Here is a 15,514-nt window from a genome sequence, read left to right as displayed (position 1 = left end):
CTCAATTATCCTCCTAGTCCGCCCATGTTCCTCATTGTAGCGTTCCTCTGCCCTTGTTCTGGGATTCCTCACTGGGGTCAGTAGCCATGACAGGTTGGGGTAACCAGAGTCACCTGCAAATAGAGAGGGACAACTGTGAGACATACAGCAACCATTAGGGACTAGACCATAGTCAGACACCTATGTAGTATGTGTTGGGACCTTGGTATCACCTATTAGCCACTCCTGGTGCCTCTGGAGTTGCCCCATCACATAAGGGATGCTTCTATTCCTCAAAATGTAAGCATCATGCACAGAGCCAGGATACTTGGCATTCACATGAGAGATGTACTGGTCTGCCAAACACACCATCTGCACATTCATAGAATGATAGCTTTTTCGATTTCTGTACACCTGTTCATTTCTGCGGAGGGGACAAATGCTACAAGTGTACCATCAATGGCACCAATTATGTTGGGGATATGTCCCAGGGCACAGAAGTCAGCTTTCACTGTGGGCAAATCCTCCCCTGAGGGAATACGATGTAGCTGCGCATGTGTTTCAGCAGGGCCGACAACACTCTGGTCAACACGTTAGAAAACACTGGCTGAGACATCCGTGATGCCACGGCCACTGTAGTTTGAAAGGAGCCACTTGCAAGGAAATGGAGCACTGACAGGACCTGCACGAGAGGGGGGATTCCTGTGGGATGGCGGATAGCTGACATCAGGTCTGGCTCCAATTGGGCACACAGTTCTTGGATTGTGGCACGATCAAGTCTGTAGGTGATAATGATGTGTCTGTCTTGCATTGTCGACAGGTCCACCAGGGGTCTGTACACCGGAGGATGATGCCATCTCATCATCTGCCCCAGCGGATGTGCCCTATGGAGGAGAATGGTGAGCAGAGGGTCATGTACCACATAGTTTGCACAAGTGTTTTTGCTGTAATGTGAGTAAATCCGTGTGTGGCGTACTTTGTCAGTATGTCTGCCAAAATGTGCTGTGACGCAGTTAGGTGCCATGCCATGTGCCCCCCTGAAATTGTGGCTGCCTGACCTGTAAGGAGGGACAAGGGGAAATGATGTAACTGCGCTGGCGTTCTGCAGCATCGCGGTAGGCGGTCGAAGATCGCTGCACAATTTAGCATTGGTTATCATTGGGCCCTATTGGTTCCAGCAGCCAATGATGAGGTACGCTGGCGGTGACGGTACGCACCACCGTAGACGTGGCCACCATTTTCTATCTGTTCACTCACTTGATACCTGACCTTCAACAGGAGAGGACCTACACTGCAAGTGCTGCTGCGACCTCAGTCTGGAAGCGACAATGGCTCATGTGTCTGGGGAAAGGGCCCCTGTCTTCACCGCAGAGGAGTTGGACAAACTGGTGGATGGGGTCCTCCCCCAGTACACGCTACTCTACTGTCCTCCAGACACACAGGTGAGTACACTGCGAGCATGATGCATGGGCCATGAATGTATGGAGTGGTGTAGATGGAAGACACATGTGGGGCGGGGGACTGAGACCTGCATGTGAGGATGGTGAGTGTATGTGCATCAGGGCATGGGTGGAAACTGGTGGGCAATAAGTATGACGGTCCGGACAGGAGAGTAATTTCCTTTCACCCTGTACCTTTCCTCTGACTCAGCGCCCACCAGAAGAAGGGTATTTGGCGTGCCATCGCCAAGGAAGTGTGGACCCTGAGGGTCTATCATAGACGGAGCACCCACTGCCGCAAGAGATGGGAGGACCTGCACCGCTGGAGCAAGAAGACGGCAGAGGCCCAGCTGGGGATAGCCTCCCAACGTGGAAGGGGTGCCCATCGCACCATGACCCCCCTGATGTTCTGGATCCTGGTGGTAGCATATCTGGTGTTGGATGGGCACTTGAGGGCATCACAGCAGCCACAAGGGGGTGAGGACAGTCTCTTTCGCAGACTCTAAGCGCTTTATGAGGTGTCTGGTTGGGGGATGTGGGCTCCCCTAGGCCAGGGCGAACTTGGTAGGGTAGGTCCCTTTTTAGGCAGGCTCTGAGGCACTCCAACCCCAATAGTTTTAGTGGGCATGTACAACTAGTCAGGCTCCGGTGGGTTCCAGGTGTGCAGCAAATGGTGTTAGGCATAGTCCCCCATGGGCAGGTGATTTTCCTACTCACTGCTAGTGCATGGCCTAGTGCATAGGGATGTTCCATGTGTGTTGTGTCCGCCAACGGTGGTGTTGTTGCTGGCATTGACCATGTGTCTCCTCTGTCTTTTCCCCCCTTCTTGTTTTGTCACCCTGTCCTTGTGTGCATTAGCATCATCTGGTGGAGGAGCAGAGGCACCGGAGACAGAGGGAGCTGCATGCCACATGGCCCAGGAGGGTGAATCCACAGAGGGTGAAGTCACCAGTGGGACGGAGGGCGAGGGGAGCTCCACGACGGGGACAGGAGGGGACACCAGCAACAGCGACTCCTCCTCTGATGGGAGCTCCCTTGCGATGGCGGGCACCCTGCGCCCACCGTAACAACAGGTACAGCCGCCACCCCCCCACCAGCACCACCCTCCCAGCAGCTTTTCCGTGCCCCCACCTCAGGCCCTGCCCCAGTCAGCCCTGCTGCCCTCAGTGAGGAGGCTATTGACCTCCTAAGATTCCTCACTGTTGGGCAGTAAACCATTCTGAATGCCATCCAGGGTGTTAAGAGGCATTTGTAAAAAACAAATGCATACCTGGAGGACATTCATTCTAGCGTGGTGGCCCAACAGAGAACATTTCAGGCTCTGGCCTCAGCACTGATGGCAGCCATTGTCCCTGTGTCGAGCCTCCCCCCTCCAACTTCCACTACCCAGACCCAATCCCCTCTGCCTCAGCCTATCCCAATCACACCATCAGATCAGCATGTACACACATCCCCACACATAAGTGGATCAGAAAAATATAAGCACCACACATCCCACAGGCACTCACACAAGCACCATACACATGCAGACGGACCAACATCCACTGCCTCCACTGTGTCCCCTCCTCCACGTTGTCCACCTCCCTCCCAGTCTCATCTCCACTCACACCTGCATGAACTACATCTTCAGCCACTACCTCCATCACCAGCATGCCCATCACTACACACCGCTCACGTGCAATCACCACCTCCACTACCGTTCACACATCCCCTGTGTCCTCTCCCAGTGTGTCTTTGAGCCCTCCTCCCAAAGTACACAAATGCAGGCACACACCCACCCAACAGCCATCCACCTCACAACAGCCTCCAACCCATGCATCTTCACCCAAACTCAGCAGACGTACACCTCCTACAACCACTACCTCTTTCTCCACTCCCAAACCCCCTCCATCTTCCCATCCCAGTGTGTACAAAAAAGTTTACCTAGCTAACCTGAACCTCTTCCCTACACTTCCCCCCGTCCTTCTCGTAATACCAGGATGTCTAGATCCCAGCCCAGCACCTCAGCCACCAAATCTGCATCCGCTGTGGTCCCTGCTACTCCAGTACAGTCAAAGGGGGAACCCGACAGAGCTGCCAGTGTGCCACCGACAGAAAAGAAGGACCACCCTATTCCACCACCTGCAAAGCTCAAAAAGGGATCGGCTTCCAGCAGGGGACAATCACACCACCCACCCAGCAAGGCCTCGCACAAACACAGAGTGGACAGTGCCAAGGTCCCTGCAGTGGCTGTCAAGATGGGGAAGGGCCACAAGCCAAAGGGCACATCACGTCTGGGCACGATGTCACCTGGAGAGGGGCTGGTGACCACCAAATCATCAGGGATGGCAGCCACATGCACCACAGTCACCACCGCTGCCCCGACCGCCACCTGCACCAGCACCTGCACCGCCACTGCCACAACGTCAGTCTGCAGTATCCTCCCCAAGGATCAGCCATCCAAGGCTGCCGGAGACGGTATGGTGTCTCCATCCACCCCAACAGTCACTTGCACCACGGCCAGCACTGGCAGCATCTCCGCTGCAGCCACCGCCGCCTGCACCACCATCAGCACCGCCACGTGCACAGCTGTCGGTCGTCAGCCCCATCTCCAGTGTGCAGCCATCAGAGTCTGCTGGACACCCCACTTGAAACACCACATCCAGCACTGACACGAACCAGCGATTGGCAGCCTAAGTTGCCACAGGATGGAGTGTGGGTCTTCCTCCATGGAGTATCATGCTACCTGTTCCAGGTACATCGCATGGCTGTGACACCTAGGTGAGACAAAGTCAACATGCCACACCCCAGGTGCAGCATCACTGGGCACAAAGCCCCCTCCAGAACCAGTGTATAAAAGCAATCCAATAACACAGTCCTTTGCAGGATGAAGCACTCTGGGCACAATGGCCCCTCCAGAACCAGCGGAGAAAAGCATTCACTAACACAGTCCTTGACAGGATGAAGCACTCTGGGCACAAAGCCCCCTCCAGAACCAGTGGAGAAAAGCATCCACTACACAGTCCTTGGCATGAAGAAGCAGTCTGGGCACAAATCCCCCTCCAGAACCCGTGGAGGAAAAGCATCCACTAACACAGTCCTTGGCAGGATGAAGCACTGTGGGCACAAAGCCCCCTCCAGAACCAGTGGTACATGTCACCGACTTGAGAGACTGTGGCTTTGCACTCTCCAGGACCAAGCAGTGGGCAAACCACCCACTTGAGAGACTGTGGCTTTCCACTCCCCAGGACCAAGCAGTGGGCAAACCACCCACTTCAGAGTTTTGAGAGACTGTGGCTTTGCACTTCCCAGGACCAAGCAATGGGCAAACCACCCACTTGAGAGACTGGAGAGACTGTGGCTTTGCACTCCCCAGGACTAAGCAGTGGGCAGTGCACCCACTTGAGAGACTTGAGAGACTGTGGCTTTGCACTCCCCAGGAGCAAGCAGTGGGTATGGAGCCCCCTCGAGGAGCAGTGGTGTCGTACCATCATCTGGCTGATGTGCCCCCCATCCCCTTTCCCCTGAGGTGCCTGTTTTTTCATCGACCTGATGCCCCTGCAGTGTTCTCTCTGTTTTGAGGCAGGTGTCATGTGTGGGCTTCATCCATGCTTTTTGGGACCACTGGTCCACGGACATTTCATGAGACAGTGTACGAACTTGTGTACTTGCGGTAAATATTTGTGTATACTGATTATTTGCTGTTCTCTTGGTTCTCTGATTGTTCGAATATTACACTATTACACTAGTTAAACTCATTTTGTTTGGTCCTTGCGTTCTTCCAGGGGGTGACGGGGTGTATCTGTGATGTTATTGGATGTGTGTGTGTGTGTGTGTGTTGTTGTGAGTGGAGGGTGGGGGTGTTGCATTTTGCATGTGTGTGTCACTCTCTTTTCCCTCCTCCCCTCACCTGTGTGCTAGGTGCAGTACTCACCGTGGTCGTCGCCGCCGCCTTCTTTCCACTTCGTGGTGTATTAAGAGATACAGCAACACGGGCAGGTGTTTGTTGCTACCACGTGGTGGTCGGAGTGTTAAAGTGGCTGTCTGTGTTGGCGGTTTCCGCCATGGTCGTGATTCCATCTTTTTTTATTACCGCCACTTTATCACCGACCGGCAGGGTTGTAATGAGGGCCTAAGTATCCAAGAGGACTTTGAGCTGAGCTACAGACAGCTTCAATGGCTCATTCACCTCTAACTGTGAACGCAAATGCTAATTTTAGACTACTGTAACAGTTTTGAGCTAGCTGGGGTTCTTCCGTATTTGAAACGCTGGAGCAGTGCTATTTTACCACCCTAGTCATTGGTAAGTGGTTGCTTATAAGAAGAATCTTCAAGAGGTGCTGCTTTTCTCTGTAAATTTACAAGCATGTGTTGAACAACAGACCATATCACAGTAAAATACACGGAAACACAATTACAACATAACAGCATATCATAAGAGAACAATGAAAACAGATTGCAACACAACAACTACTGTATAAAATACTTGTTGGCATACCTACTGTGCATTTTTCACTCTAGCGGATCCCTGCCCAGGTAATTCAGGCTGGATTGTTCCTTTTAATCAGGATTTTTAAAAATGACTTGCATATGGTTGACCTGTTAAGAATGGTATTGTGGCTGAAAAATGAGGTACTGGGATGCAACCCAAGCAATCTCACATGGCTGACATTAATTCAAGCATTCTCTTCATCACCTTACTATGGCCCGCATTTTGACTTTGGTGGTCTTTTTTCCAAGACCGCCAAATACGCAGGCGCCAGAAGACCGCCGGTGCCGGCGGTCTTCCGCCCACCAGATCACATTTTGGGCAGAAATCATCCAGTAGTCGTGCTGGTGGTCGGAGGCGCATTGGCAGCTCCACCACTGGCCCTGCCACTCCAAAAGGACTCCACCAGCCGTAGTATGAGCAGTAATATGGCCTGGCAGTGTCCTGATGGCGGGGCGCTGCCGGCGGTGGAAGTGCCTGTTCCTGTTCTGTGCTAGACGACCTCCTCGTCGGACAAGGTAAGGCGATTGTCCGACTGGGAGGAGGGGTGAGAGGGTGGGAGGTGTGGTGTGTGCATATGTGTATGGGTGTGTGTATGCATGTCTGTATGGGTGTGTGTATGGGTGTGTGTATGCATGTGTGTATGTGTGTGTGTATGTGTGTGTGAATGTATGTGTGAATGCATGGTTAAATGTGTGTGGAAATGTATGTGTGAATGTGTGTTTGAAGGCGTGTGTGAATGTATGTGTGAATGCGTGGTTGACTGCATGTGTGAATGTATGTGTGAATGTGTGGTTGAATGCATGTGTGAATGTATGTGTGAATGCATGGTTGAATGCATGTGTGAATGTTGAAGTGAGTGCGTGTATGAATGTTGAAGTGAGTGAGTGTATGAATGTTGAAGAGAGTGCGTGTATGCATGTAGAGGTGAGTGCGTGTATGGATTCTTGTGAGTGTATGTGTGAATGGATGCTTGTAAGTGAATGCATGTTTGTCAGTGTTGGTGAATGAGTGTCTGCGGGTTGTGTGTAGGTGTCTGTGTGCCTGTGCATGTATGGGGGTGGTAGGGTTTTGGGGGTGCTGTACTAGAAGACCACCAGGGTCATAATGAGGGCCTATGTCTTGCAAATACAGTGGCTATAACCAGGTGTAGGTCCCATGGTCATTGTGCCACATGACTCAAGATGTAGGTCTCTGACAGAGCCTAAGTTGGCTGAAACTGATTTGGAGCTGCTTGTTTTCATGTCCGAAGGAGACTGGGCCTGGAAGTTAGGTTGGACTGCTCTTTTACAACAGGAATAAGACTGATTTTTAGGGCTGGTCTGTCTTGAGTGCCATTGTGGATGAGAAATAATGAACTGGGATGTGGTTTGACCGATCATCAGTATCTGAGTTTAGCTATTACTTCAATTTTCTTGTTTGTGGCAATTACATTAAAATAGCTCCCAGAAAAGTGATGATTTGAAACAGCTACATGGAATCAAAATGCACCATTTGCTTTGCTTTTTAAACAAATCTTTGATTTTGGTAGTTCTTGCACGCCCTTGCTTGCACAGCGAGGTGTTGCAAATCTTGACACATAGAACATTGGTGAAGAGTAAAAGTATATGGCTTTAGAGAGCACATCCGAGATGAGTTTCACGCAACCACTTCAGTAATTGATAACACATAGACTAAGCCAATATTCATATTAATAGTTTAACTTAGAACTTTTTTAGTCTAAATTTCAGTGAGGTAAGTATGCTGTACATGAAATAATTTGTACCTCAAGTTAGATTTGGTCAGACTCCGTCTGAAAAACTGTATCTGGCCACTGCAGATTAGTCAGTATGGGAGTAATTTACAAAAGTCTGCACCTAAAAGAGTTATGCAAGCAAAACTGGTAAGATATCGACTTAATAATAGAAAACTCTATAACACCTTTAGAGGCCAGGGTATGTTATTGTTAATGTTTTACTGCTTGTGGAAACTGCACATTTTATTCTGGTAAATTATTTTTTAACTACAATCTACAGATACGATATATTCATCTAAATACTCTGGATACATGTCGCACGCCTATCTTTAAGAACTAATACATGACTTATTCCATAAACATTTAACTTCTTCACACGTTTTTCCTAGCGCTTTGTAACCTTAATGTAGCTTTTTAGAAAACGCTGTATGCATCGATATGTCACTAGTCTTGTCAATTTCAAACATTGTGGACATTGAATTTTGCATGTGTGTGCTTCAGATAATTTTCTACAATAGTGAAACTAGGCTACCTATTGAAACGTGTTTTTTTATTGTTTAAGGTATTGACATGCACAAAACTTGGAAAATCAAAAGAAGAATTTCTACAGTCTGCAGGCCCCCTTATTGGGTCTGCAAAGAAAATTGTGGTTTTACTTTCCGAATCTACGGATGGGTCACCTTTTGTATACCACTTGGTCATTTTTTGTGAATGGATGAGAAAACTACCAATCATCACAATGTTTAATAACTGTTGGCAAAAGCTGCGTCCCACTCTAAAGGCAATTCTTGGTAAGTGTACACATTTGTTCCTTAAATGTAAAACCCACTCCCTGTCCTTTCCAGTATGCGCATGCACACACATGTAGGAGCTCAGTTTTGTTTTTAAGATTGCAAATATATCTTGAAATATTTGTGTAAGAAGATGCCTCTTTTTGCATGAGCACACCCATTTATTTGGACTGCTGATGTGGTTTGTTGACTCTGTGCACTGAGACTCTGCTAACCAGACCCATGCATGTACACCAACCCTCTAAAACGTTGGAATTGGAACATTTACCTTATAGATAAGTCCTTAGTATATGATACAAAATGTACACATGGTCTGTAAGCTAAATGCTATAGTGGACTGCAGCACACTAAAGTGACAATGCACATTTCTTTTTTTCAACTTTCTTTATTAACATTTTTACAATATACAAACCTTACAAACTCTCTGAGTTGTGACCCGTGAAAATTACTCAGAAAATTCCTGCAGCATAATATGACCCAACCCTCAAATTGTATCGAGTTAAGTGCTCTCCATCCTGGGTCTGTCATGGGAGAGGGGGCACAGGCACTCCCATCTATGTAATAATCAAGTAGAAACACTGTTAAGCAATTCTTTGGTAGAGGTGGAATGGGAGGGGGCCAACAGATACACACCATTTGGTTCCCCCCTCACACTTATTACAGCCGCCATCACAATATTCCAATAACACCCAATGGGTGGTGCAAATCATTCTCTCTCTCATTCACGTCACCCTCCACTGTCTGGGGGCCTACCACTCCTGCTGCTGGCAAAATCGGGGCTGCTACATCCCCGGTCCCCTGTCACTCTGGAGGTGGTCCACCAACACACCTCACATCTCCAAGTCCCTTTCTGCATTTTCATTTCTGCGTACCGTTTAAGTCTACGTTCTTCAGCTACTGGCCACTCCAGCTGGTCTGCTCACCACGTACCCTTCATTGGCAGTGCAGGACTTACTTAATGAATGGCAATATGATGCCTTGCTAGCACCAGTTGGGCACATTTATATCCCATCTTCCTGCCTTCTCTAGGGAGTGGCAAAAGGCCCAGGATACAGTGACATATTGTCAGCTGTGCCTTGACTCCTGTGTTCCTTTTCATCTTTTCATCTCTATCCAGAAGGAGTGCACCTCGTGCCATGTCCACTTAACATATGAAATCAGCTGGGGTCTCACTGCAGCGCACAGAGCTCATTGACTTCACCAGGAAAACCCTATGCAGGCATTGTGGCATCAGGTAGTAGAATTGCACCAATTTAAACCTGGCATTACTGTCTGTTTTTGTACTTGTTCCCTAGCTTACTTCCATTAGCTGTTCGTAAGGGGGACCTCAAGGTCCCTATTCCAGTATTGTGAGCAGACAATATATCTGTCTGCCTGTCCTCCTTCAGGGCAGCATACAGTCAGAAATTAGGTTCCTACTCGAGCCTGGGCCTAATAGTACATTCAGGACACGAGTCACTGGGTTCCTCAGAAAAACTTTTCAATATCTCACGAACTGTAAGAGACACAGTTGCGCACTGTAGAAGCTGCCCTGGACCTACTCGAAAAACTGTCCATACTTCTCCTAGTATTATGAAAGATTAATTTAGAAACAGGTCTCCCGCCCTCTGACAACCTCCATTCAACTATTGGTGGATATTCATGAAGGTGCAGATGTATCTAAGAAGCCGCAGCCACCATATGAGGAGTAGCCTGTCATATGGTGCACACTTCCGAACAAGGGTGACCACTTTTTTTCATGCCTGTGCTACCTGGGCTACTATAAAGGACCACCCGCTGGCATCCTATGACCCTCCATAAGAATTCTAGGGAGGTCTTCCTCAGTGACCGTCCCTCTAGCAGTTTCTTCTCCCAGTCGGGACCATCATCGACTCACATGCCTGCATACTGTCGCAGGCCAGCTGGATAATATAACTGGAGGTCAGTGCGTCCCAATCAGCCCTCAGCTAGGACTAGTTTTAAGACTTCTAGTCTAACCTTGCTTTGCTTTCCTGCCCACACTAAGAACTCCAACCGCTCATTAAGCTGATGGAATATAGAGTTTGGTTGGACACTGAACGAGTTATGCATAATATAGAGTCACCTGGGCAGCAATACCTTCCTGCCTAGGCTTATTTCTGCACATGACTGACAGTGGCAAGGAATTCCAGGATTTTACAGATGCTGTTAGGCTGCCAATCACCCATCCCATGTTAAACTAATATTAATGCATGGGTCATGAGGTGTCTGTATACCAGTAGTGAAATTGTACTTTTTTCCCGGGGTAGTACTACCTCCGGGAGATCAGTTGCCTTTCAGTGTGCCAAGGCAGCCTGCGGGAAAAACACCATTTTGTGTCTGTTGATGTGTAGCCCCAACACACTCCCGAAGTCTGCCATGAGTGTCAGGAGTCACAGCACCGACCTTCCCAGTTTGTTCACATATTCAAGGGCATTGTCTGCGTATATTCACACAGTGTGCATTGTGTCACCTACTAGCATCTCCCATTCCCTGAGTTTGCTCCTCAAGTACACCAACAAAGGCTCTAAGGCCAGTGTGAAGATGAGCTGGGACAATGGGCATCCCTGCTTTGTTCCTCTCTCTACAGCTAGTATGTCCAATACTACCTGTCCTGTTCACACTCTAGCTTTGGGTTCCAATTATAATGCCACACCCATGACAAGGACCTCAGGCCCATTCCAATTCTCCAAAGCACTATCCACAGATACTCCCAAGACAGGGTATAAAATGCTTTCTCGACATCTAGAGCCACCAGCTCTGATCCCTGGGTGGCATGCAGTACATGACAAAGCTGCCGAAGGTTCATATAGGTGACCTTCCCCAGCATAAATTCCACTGACCGTACTAAGTGTGTGACTATATAGCCAGACGCTTTGCGAGTTCTTTAGCAAGTAGTTCAAAATCAACAGTGATCATGGACGGCAGTTGGTAGGACTCGGGTCTTTACCTGGCTTTAGGAGTATTAATATCACGGTCTCATGCATATGTATCAGCAGGATACTGCTTGATTTTGCTTAATGGAAAGTTTCCAACTCCATTTCCATTGTGCGTGTCAATGTGATGTTCCAATTGGTGCCAAATAAGCCCGGTAGCACCATTTTATATTCAGGATTCCCCAAAGTCTCTGGTCGAAGTCTCCACAAGGGGATGCTTGACCGGAGACCCACCAACCCACATTTCAACAGAATGGGAACATGGTCTGAGAGAAAGCACACCTTAAATCTCACTCCCTAAATGTTCAGTGCACCATCTTTGGTGAATAGGAACCAGTCCAGATGACTATGGGCTTAGTGTGTGGGTGTGTAACAAGAGAATTCCTGAGCTTTCGGGTTAAGTTCCCTTCATATGTCTGTGCAATGTAGCCTGGTCTTGGTCTCCTGCAATCTCCATGTCATATTTGGCTTTGTTCGCTGCGTGGGTTGGTGTCTGTCCAGTAGCCCCTCTAGGACACATCTAAAATCCCCAACCCAGATTATTTGCATCCCATATATGGCAGCAGCTCAGTCTCCAGGGCTTCATAAAATCCACCATCATCCATACTTGGTGCACATGTGTTAAGTAGGCAACATTCCATACCGTCTAGCACGCTATGCAATAATACATATCGCCCCTTCATGTCTGCCATGTGACTGCGGTGCACTGCTGAAACAGGACCCTGGGTGCCACCCAAATAGAGACACCGTGTTTTTTGATGATTTAGTTGAAGAGTAGAGTTGCCCTATCTATTCTTTCTGTAGTTTCTGTGCCTCCCTGTCCATTAGGTGTGTCCGCTGTGTGTCTCCTTTGTTTACTCCCACCCGTCTCAGGTGGGTATGTGCCCTGTACTATTGAACAAAGGAGTTTAGCTCCCTCATGTTTCACTTGAGAAAGTATGTGGTTCCCTTCTTCAGGAGTTGTGAAAGTTCATGTGTCCACGTACCCGTCCTCATCCACCCTCCCTACGTCTCCTGTCACCCGCATCCTCTGTTCACCTCCTAGCCGCCCACCTGAGTAACAGCCTTACACTGCAGTAAAGCAAACCCTATCCAACAAACACCATCCTACCACCACTCCCAGGTAAACACATTCAAAGTAACTCATGTCTTCCCAGCCATATTCTGTACCTACCCTTTCCTTTTTGAAACTGCTACAGCTCGTCCTAGTTGCAATGTGTGTCAGAACCTTTGATCTTCTCACCATCTAGTTGACTATATCCTGGGGGTGGGATGTGACCCGGATGCTTCTGGACATCAACCTCAGTCACAGTCCAGCCCCTGTAGTGCCCTTACAGTGCCCGCAGTCACTGCCCATGTAAGACAATGCCAGCCCTTTGGTTCCCACCCATTGTCACCCACTGCACCTTGTTCAGGAGCATTGTCCCCATGTGCGGCCTGCCTGAGCTAAAGTCTAAATTGTCATGGTACGACTGTGTTATTGAGCTAGCACTGACAAATGTACAGTACCTTGTCTGTGCCCATTTCAGGGGGAGTCACCCCCTCTCCTAACCATGGCACCCACTCAGGTGCAGGTGCGTGGTAACATTCAGTAATAGTCCATCAGACCAAGTTCTGTTCTGTTTCAGCAATCTGCATTTCCTCCACCAGTACTGCTCCACTCTTGGTGGAGGTTGTGGAGGTTACTGACTCCACCAGTGCAGTGGCCTGTTCCTTTTCCTGGTGTTGTTCCAGATCCAGTGTGCAATCCCGGCACACCATCACCTTTGTGATTGAAGTTGATCGCTTCCTGTGTCTACCTCTGTTCCTCGCCTCCGCTCCCGTTTTTTCTGTTTGTCTGGTCCTTTCATGATAGTACCCCCTGGCCTCAGGAGGGTCTCCAGTTAGTCCCAGACGTCGTCCCGTGTAATGGAGAAGTGTGAACAGCGATCATGTACTACTTTCAATTTGGCCTGGTAAAGCAACATATACTTTCAGTTTTTGCTTGACCCCATTAAATGCCTACCTCTGCTGATGGACAGTCCATGTACAATCTGGGAGAATGCGCATGAAATGGTTCTCGAAGGAGGGGTCACCCCTCTGCCATACCTCCTGTAATATGGCATCCCAGTCTATGTAGTTGAGGATTTTTGCTATGATAGTCCTCGGGGGAACCCCAAATGGTAGAGGCAGGGCTAAGTACCTGTGGGCCCGCTCCATCACAAACATCCGTGACAGGCTTGCCTCCATGATTGTTGACCTAATCCAGCTTTTCAGGATCTGTTCTTGCGTACTTCCTTCAGCCTTTTCGGGGAACCGCACTAGTCTCAGGTTGCACCTGTGGGACCCTCCCTCCGCATCCTTTGCTGCAATTTCTGAGACTGGAACATCAGTGCAGTCACTGTGGCTTTCAACGTTGACATCTCTTCCTGGAATTTGGGCACATGCTGTTCTGTTTATACTGATCTCTCCTCCACCTTACAGACATCATCTCACAGCTGGTAAACATCAAATGCAATGGTTTAAATTTTTGCTTGCACTGTTGTACTTGAAGACTCGATTGCCACTAGGATATGGGCTTGCGGGTCTTGTAGTCCCCCATTGTCAGTTGCCAGTGTGTTCTCATGTGTACCAGAGGCTGTGACTTGGTCTATCTTTGTCTTCCGCATATTTCTACCTGCTCTGACCTTGCTCATTGTCTGTGCCTGCTCTGCTACACTTGAGGTCCTCCTGTAGTGTGGAATAGGAGCAGTTCTATTGCCTCCTGGTACCAGTCACACCTGGTGTAAATCAGAGGGCCCATCTGGAGCATTCAGCCTGCCAGTCTGTGGCCCAGCATAGGTTTTGTGCTTACCAGTGCCTACCCCTGTGGGTCCAAATCACACAGGCCCTTTCATCAGCTGGGTTGGGGGCAGAAGGCCCAGCTGGCTTCAGGACTTTCCCAGGCAGCCCCCTTCCCACAGTCCACAGAAACAGGGGTCCCACCTCATCTCTCTGACATGGGCTCCCTCTTTGGGTGCTCTCCAGTCTATGACATTTCACCCACCTAGGGTGAGGGGTACACCACTCGGTCTCACCGTCTCACTGTCTCCCAAATCTGCCCTCTCTGCTTCTCCACGTGATGTCAGTACTATACTGCAGCCCCCCCCTGTGGTCTGTGAACGTATGGTGCCCCTCTTTGAGATGAGGTGCTGAAGACCTATCATGAGTCTGCTCAGTGGTGAACTCTATGCTGTTCAGGTCATCCATACACCAGGTCCTCGTGCATGGTCTTGGCCTTGTTGCTGAGTCTTTTTTCACCTCAGCCCCTGGATGAAGGGGCTCATTGCCACAGGCCCTCCACCATCACAACAGATGGTATGCCTTACTACCAGGGCCCTCTTGGCAGGACAGTGGATGGTCTGATAGGCACTACGATTCTCTGTACTTGGGCCCTGTTGGACCTGACCCTTGTGGGAGGTTCACCCCCTGACTTTTTGCCTAATTCCTCCTATTTTTTCTGACCTCTCGCTGTTGGCTCTAAGACTCTGAGCACTCTATCCCTGCTGATCAGTGCTAAAGTGCAGGTGCTCTCCCATCTAAAGTTGGTATGATTGGCTTATACCTAATTGGCATATTTAATTTACGTATAATTCCCTTGTACAGTGGTATCTCTATACCCAGGACCTGTAAATTAAATGCTACTAGTGGGCCTGCAGCGCTGCTTGTGCCACCCACTGAAGTAGTTTTTCAAACCTGTCTCAGGCCTGCTTCTGCCACAGGGACCTGGCATCTAAATTTACTTGCCAGGCCGATAACTCCCCTTTTACTACATGTAAGTCACCCAGAGGTAGGCCCTAGCTAGCCCTATGGGCAGGGTGCTATGTATGTAGAAGGCAGGACATGTGCCAGGTTGCGTGGCCTGTCCTAGTAGTGACAAACAGCCTAACTTGGTGTCTCACTGCTGTGAGTCATGCCTCCTCATGGGATTGCATTAGAAATGCCCTGCCTTATGTGTAAGGAGTATTGTCTTATTTATGAGGGGTATTGTAGGCATGTTTGGTATGGTTGTAATGGTGATAAGAAATGCTGCTTACTGGTTTAGGTGTATTTTTTATTACTATTACAGAAATGCCACTTCTAGAAAGTGAGCATTTCTCTGTGCTTATGACTCTGGTGTTTTGCAGCTTGACTCCAATCCACGTCTGGGC

General features: G+C 49.0%; 1 protein-coding gene across 1 annotated transcript in view; it reads left to right on the top strand.

The window, feature by feature from the left end:
• LOC138273633 (uncharacterized) overlaps positions 1-15,514 on the top strand; it is a 1,227,671-nt gene that overhangs the window by 650,618 nt on the left and 561,539 nt on the right. The window contains exon 4 of the mRNA XM_069218896.1: positions 8,184-8,412. Coding sequence (XP_069074997.1) covers positions 8,184-8,412 — 229 coding nt within the window. The remainder of the gene's footprint in view (positions 1-8,183; positions 8,413-15,514) is intronic.

This window comes from Pleurodeles waltl, chromosome 2_2 (genome assembly GCF_031143425.1).
Source record: "Pleurodeles waltl isolate 20211129_DDA chromosome 2_2, aPleWal1.hap1.20221129, whole genome shotgun sequence".
NCBI lineage: Eukaryota > Metazoa > Chordata > Amphibia > Caudata > Salamandridae > Pleurodeles > Pleurodeles waltl.
This window is presented reverse-complemented; position numbering and strand designations above follow the sequence as displayed.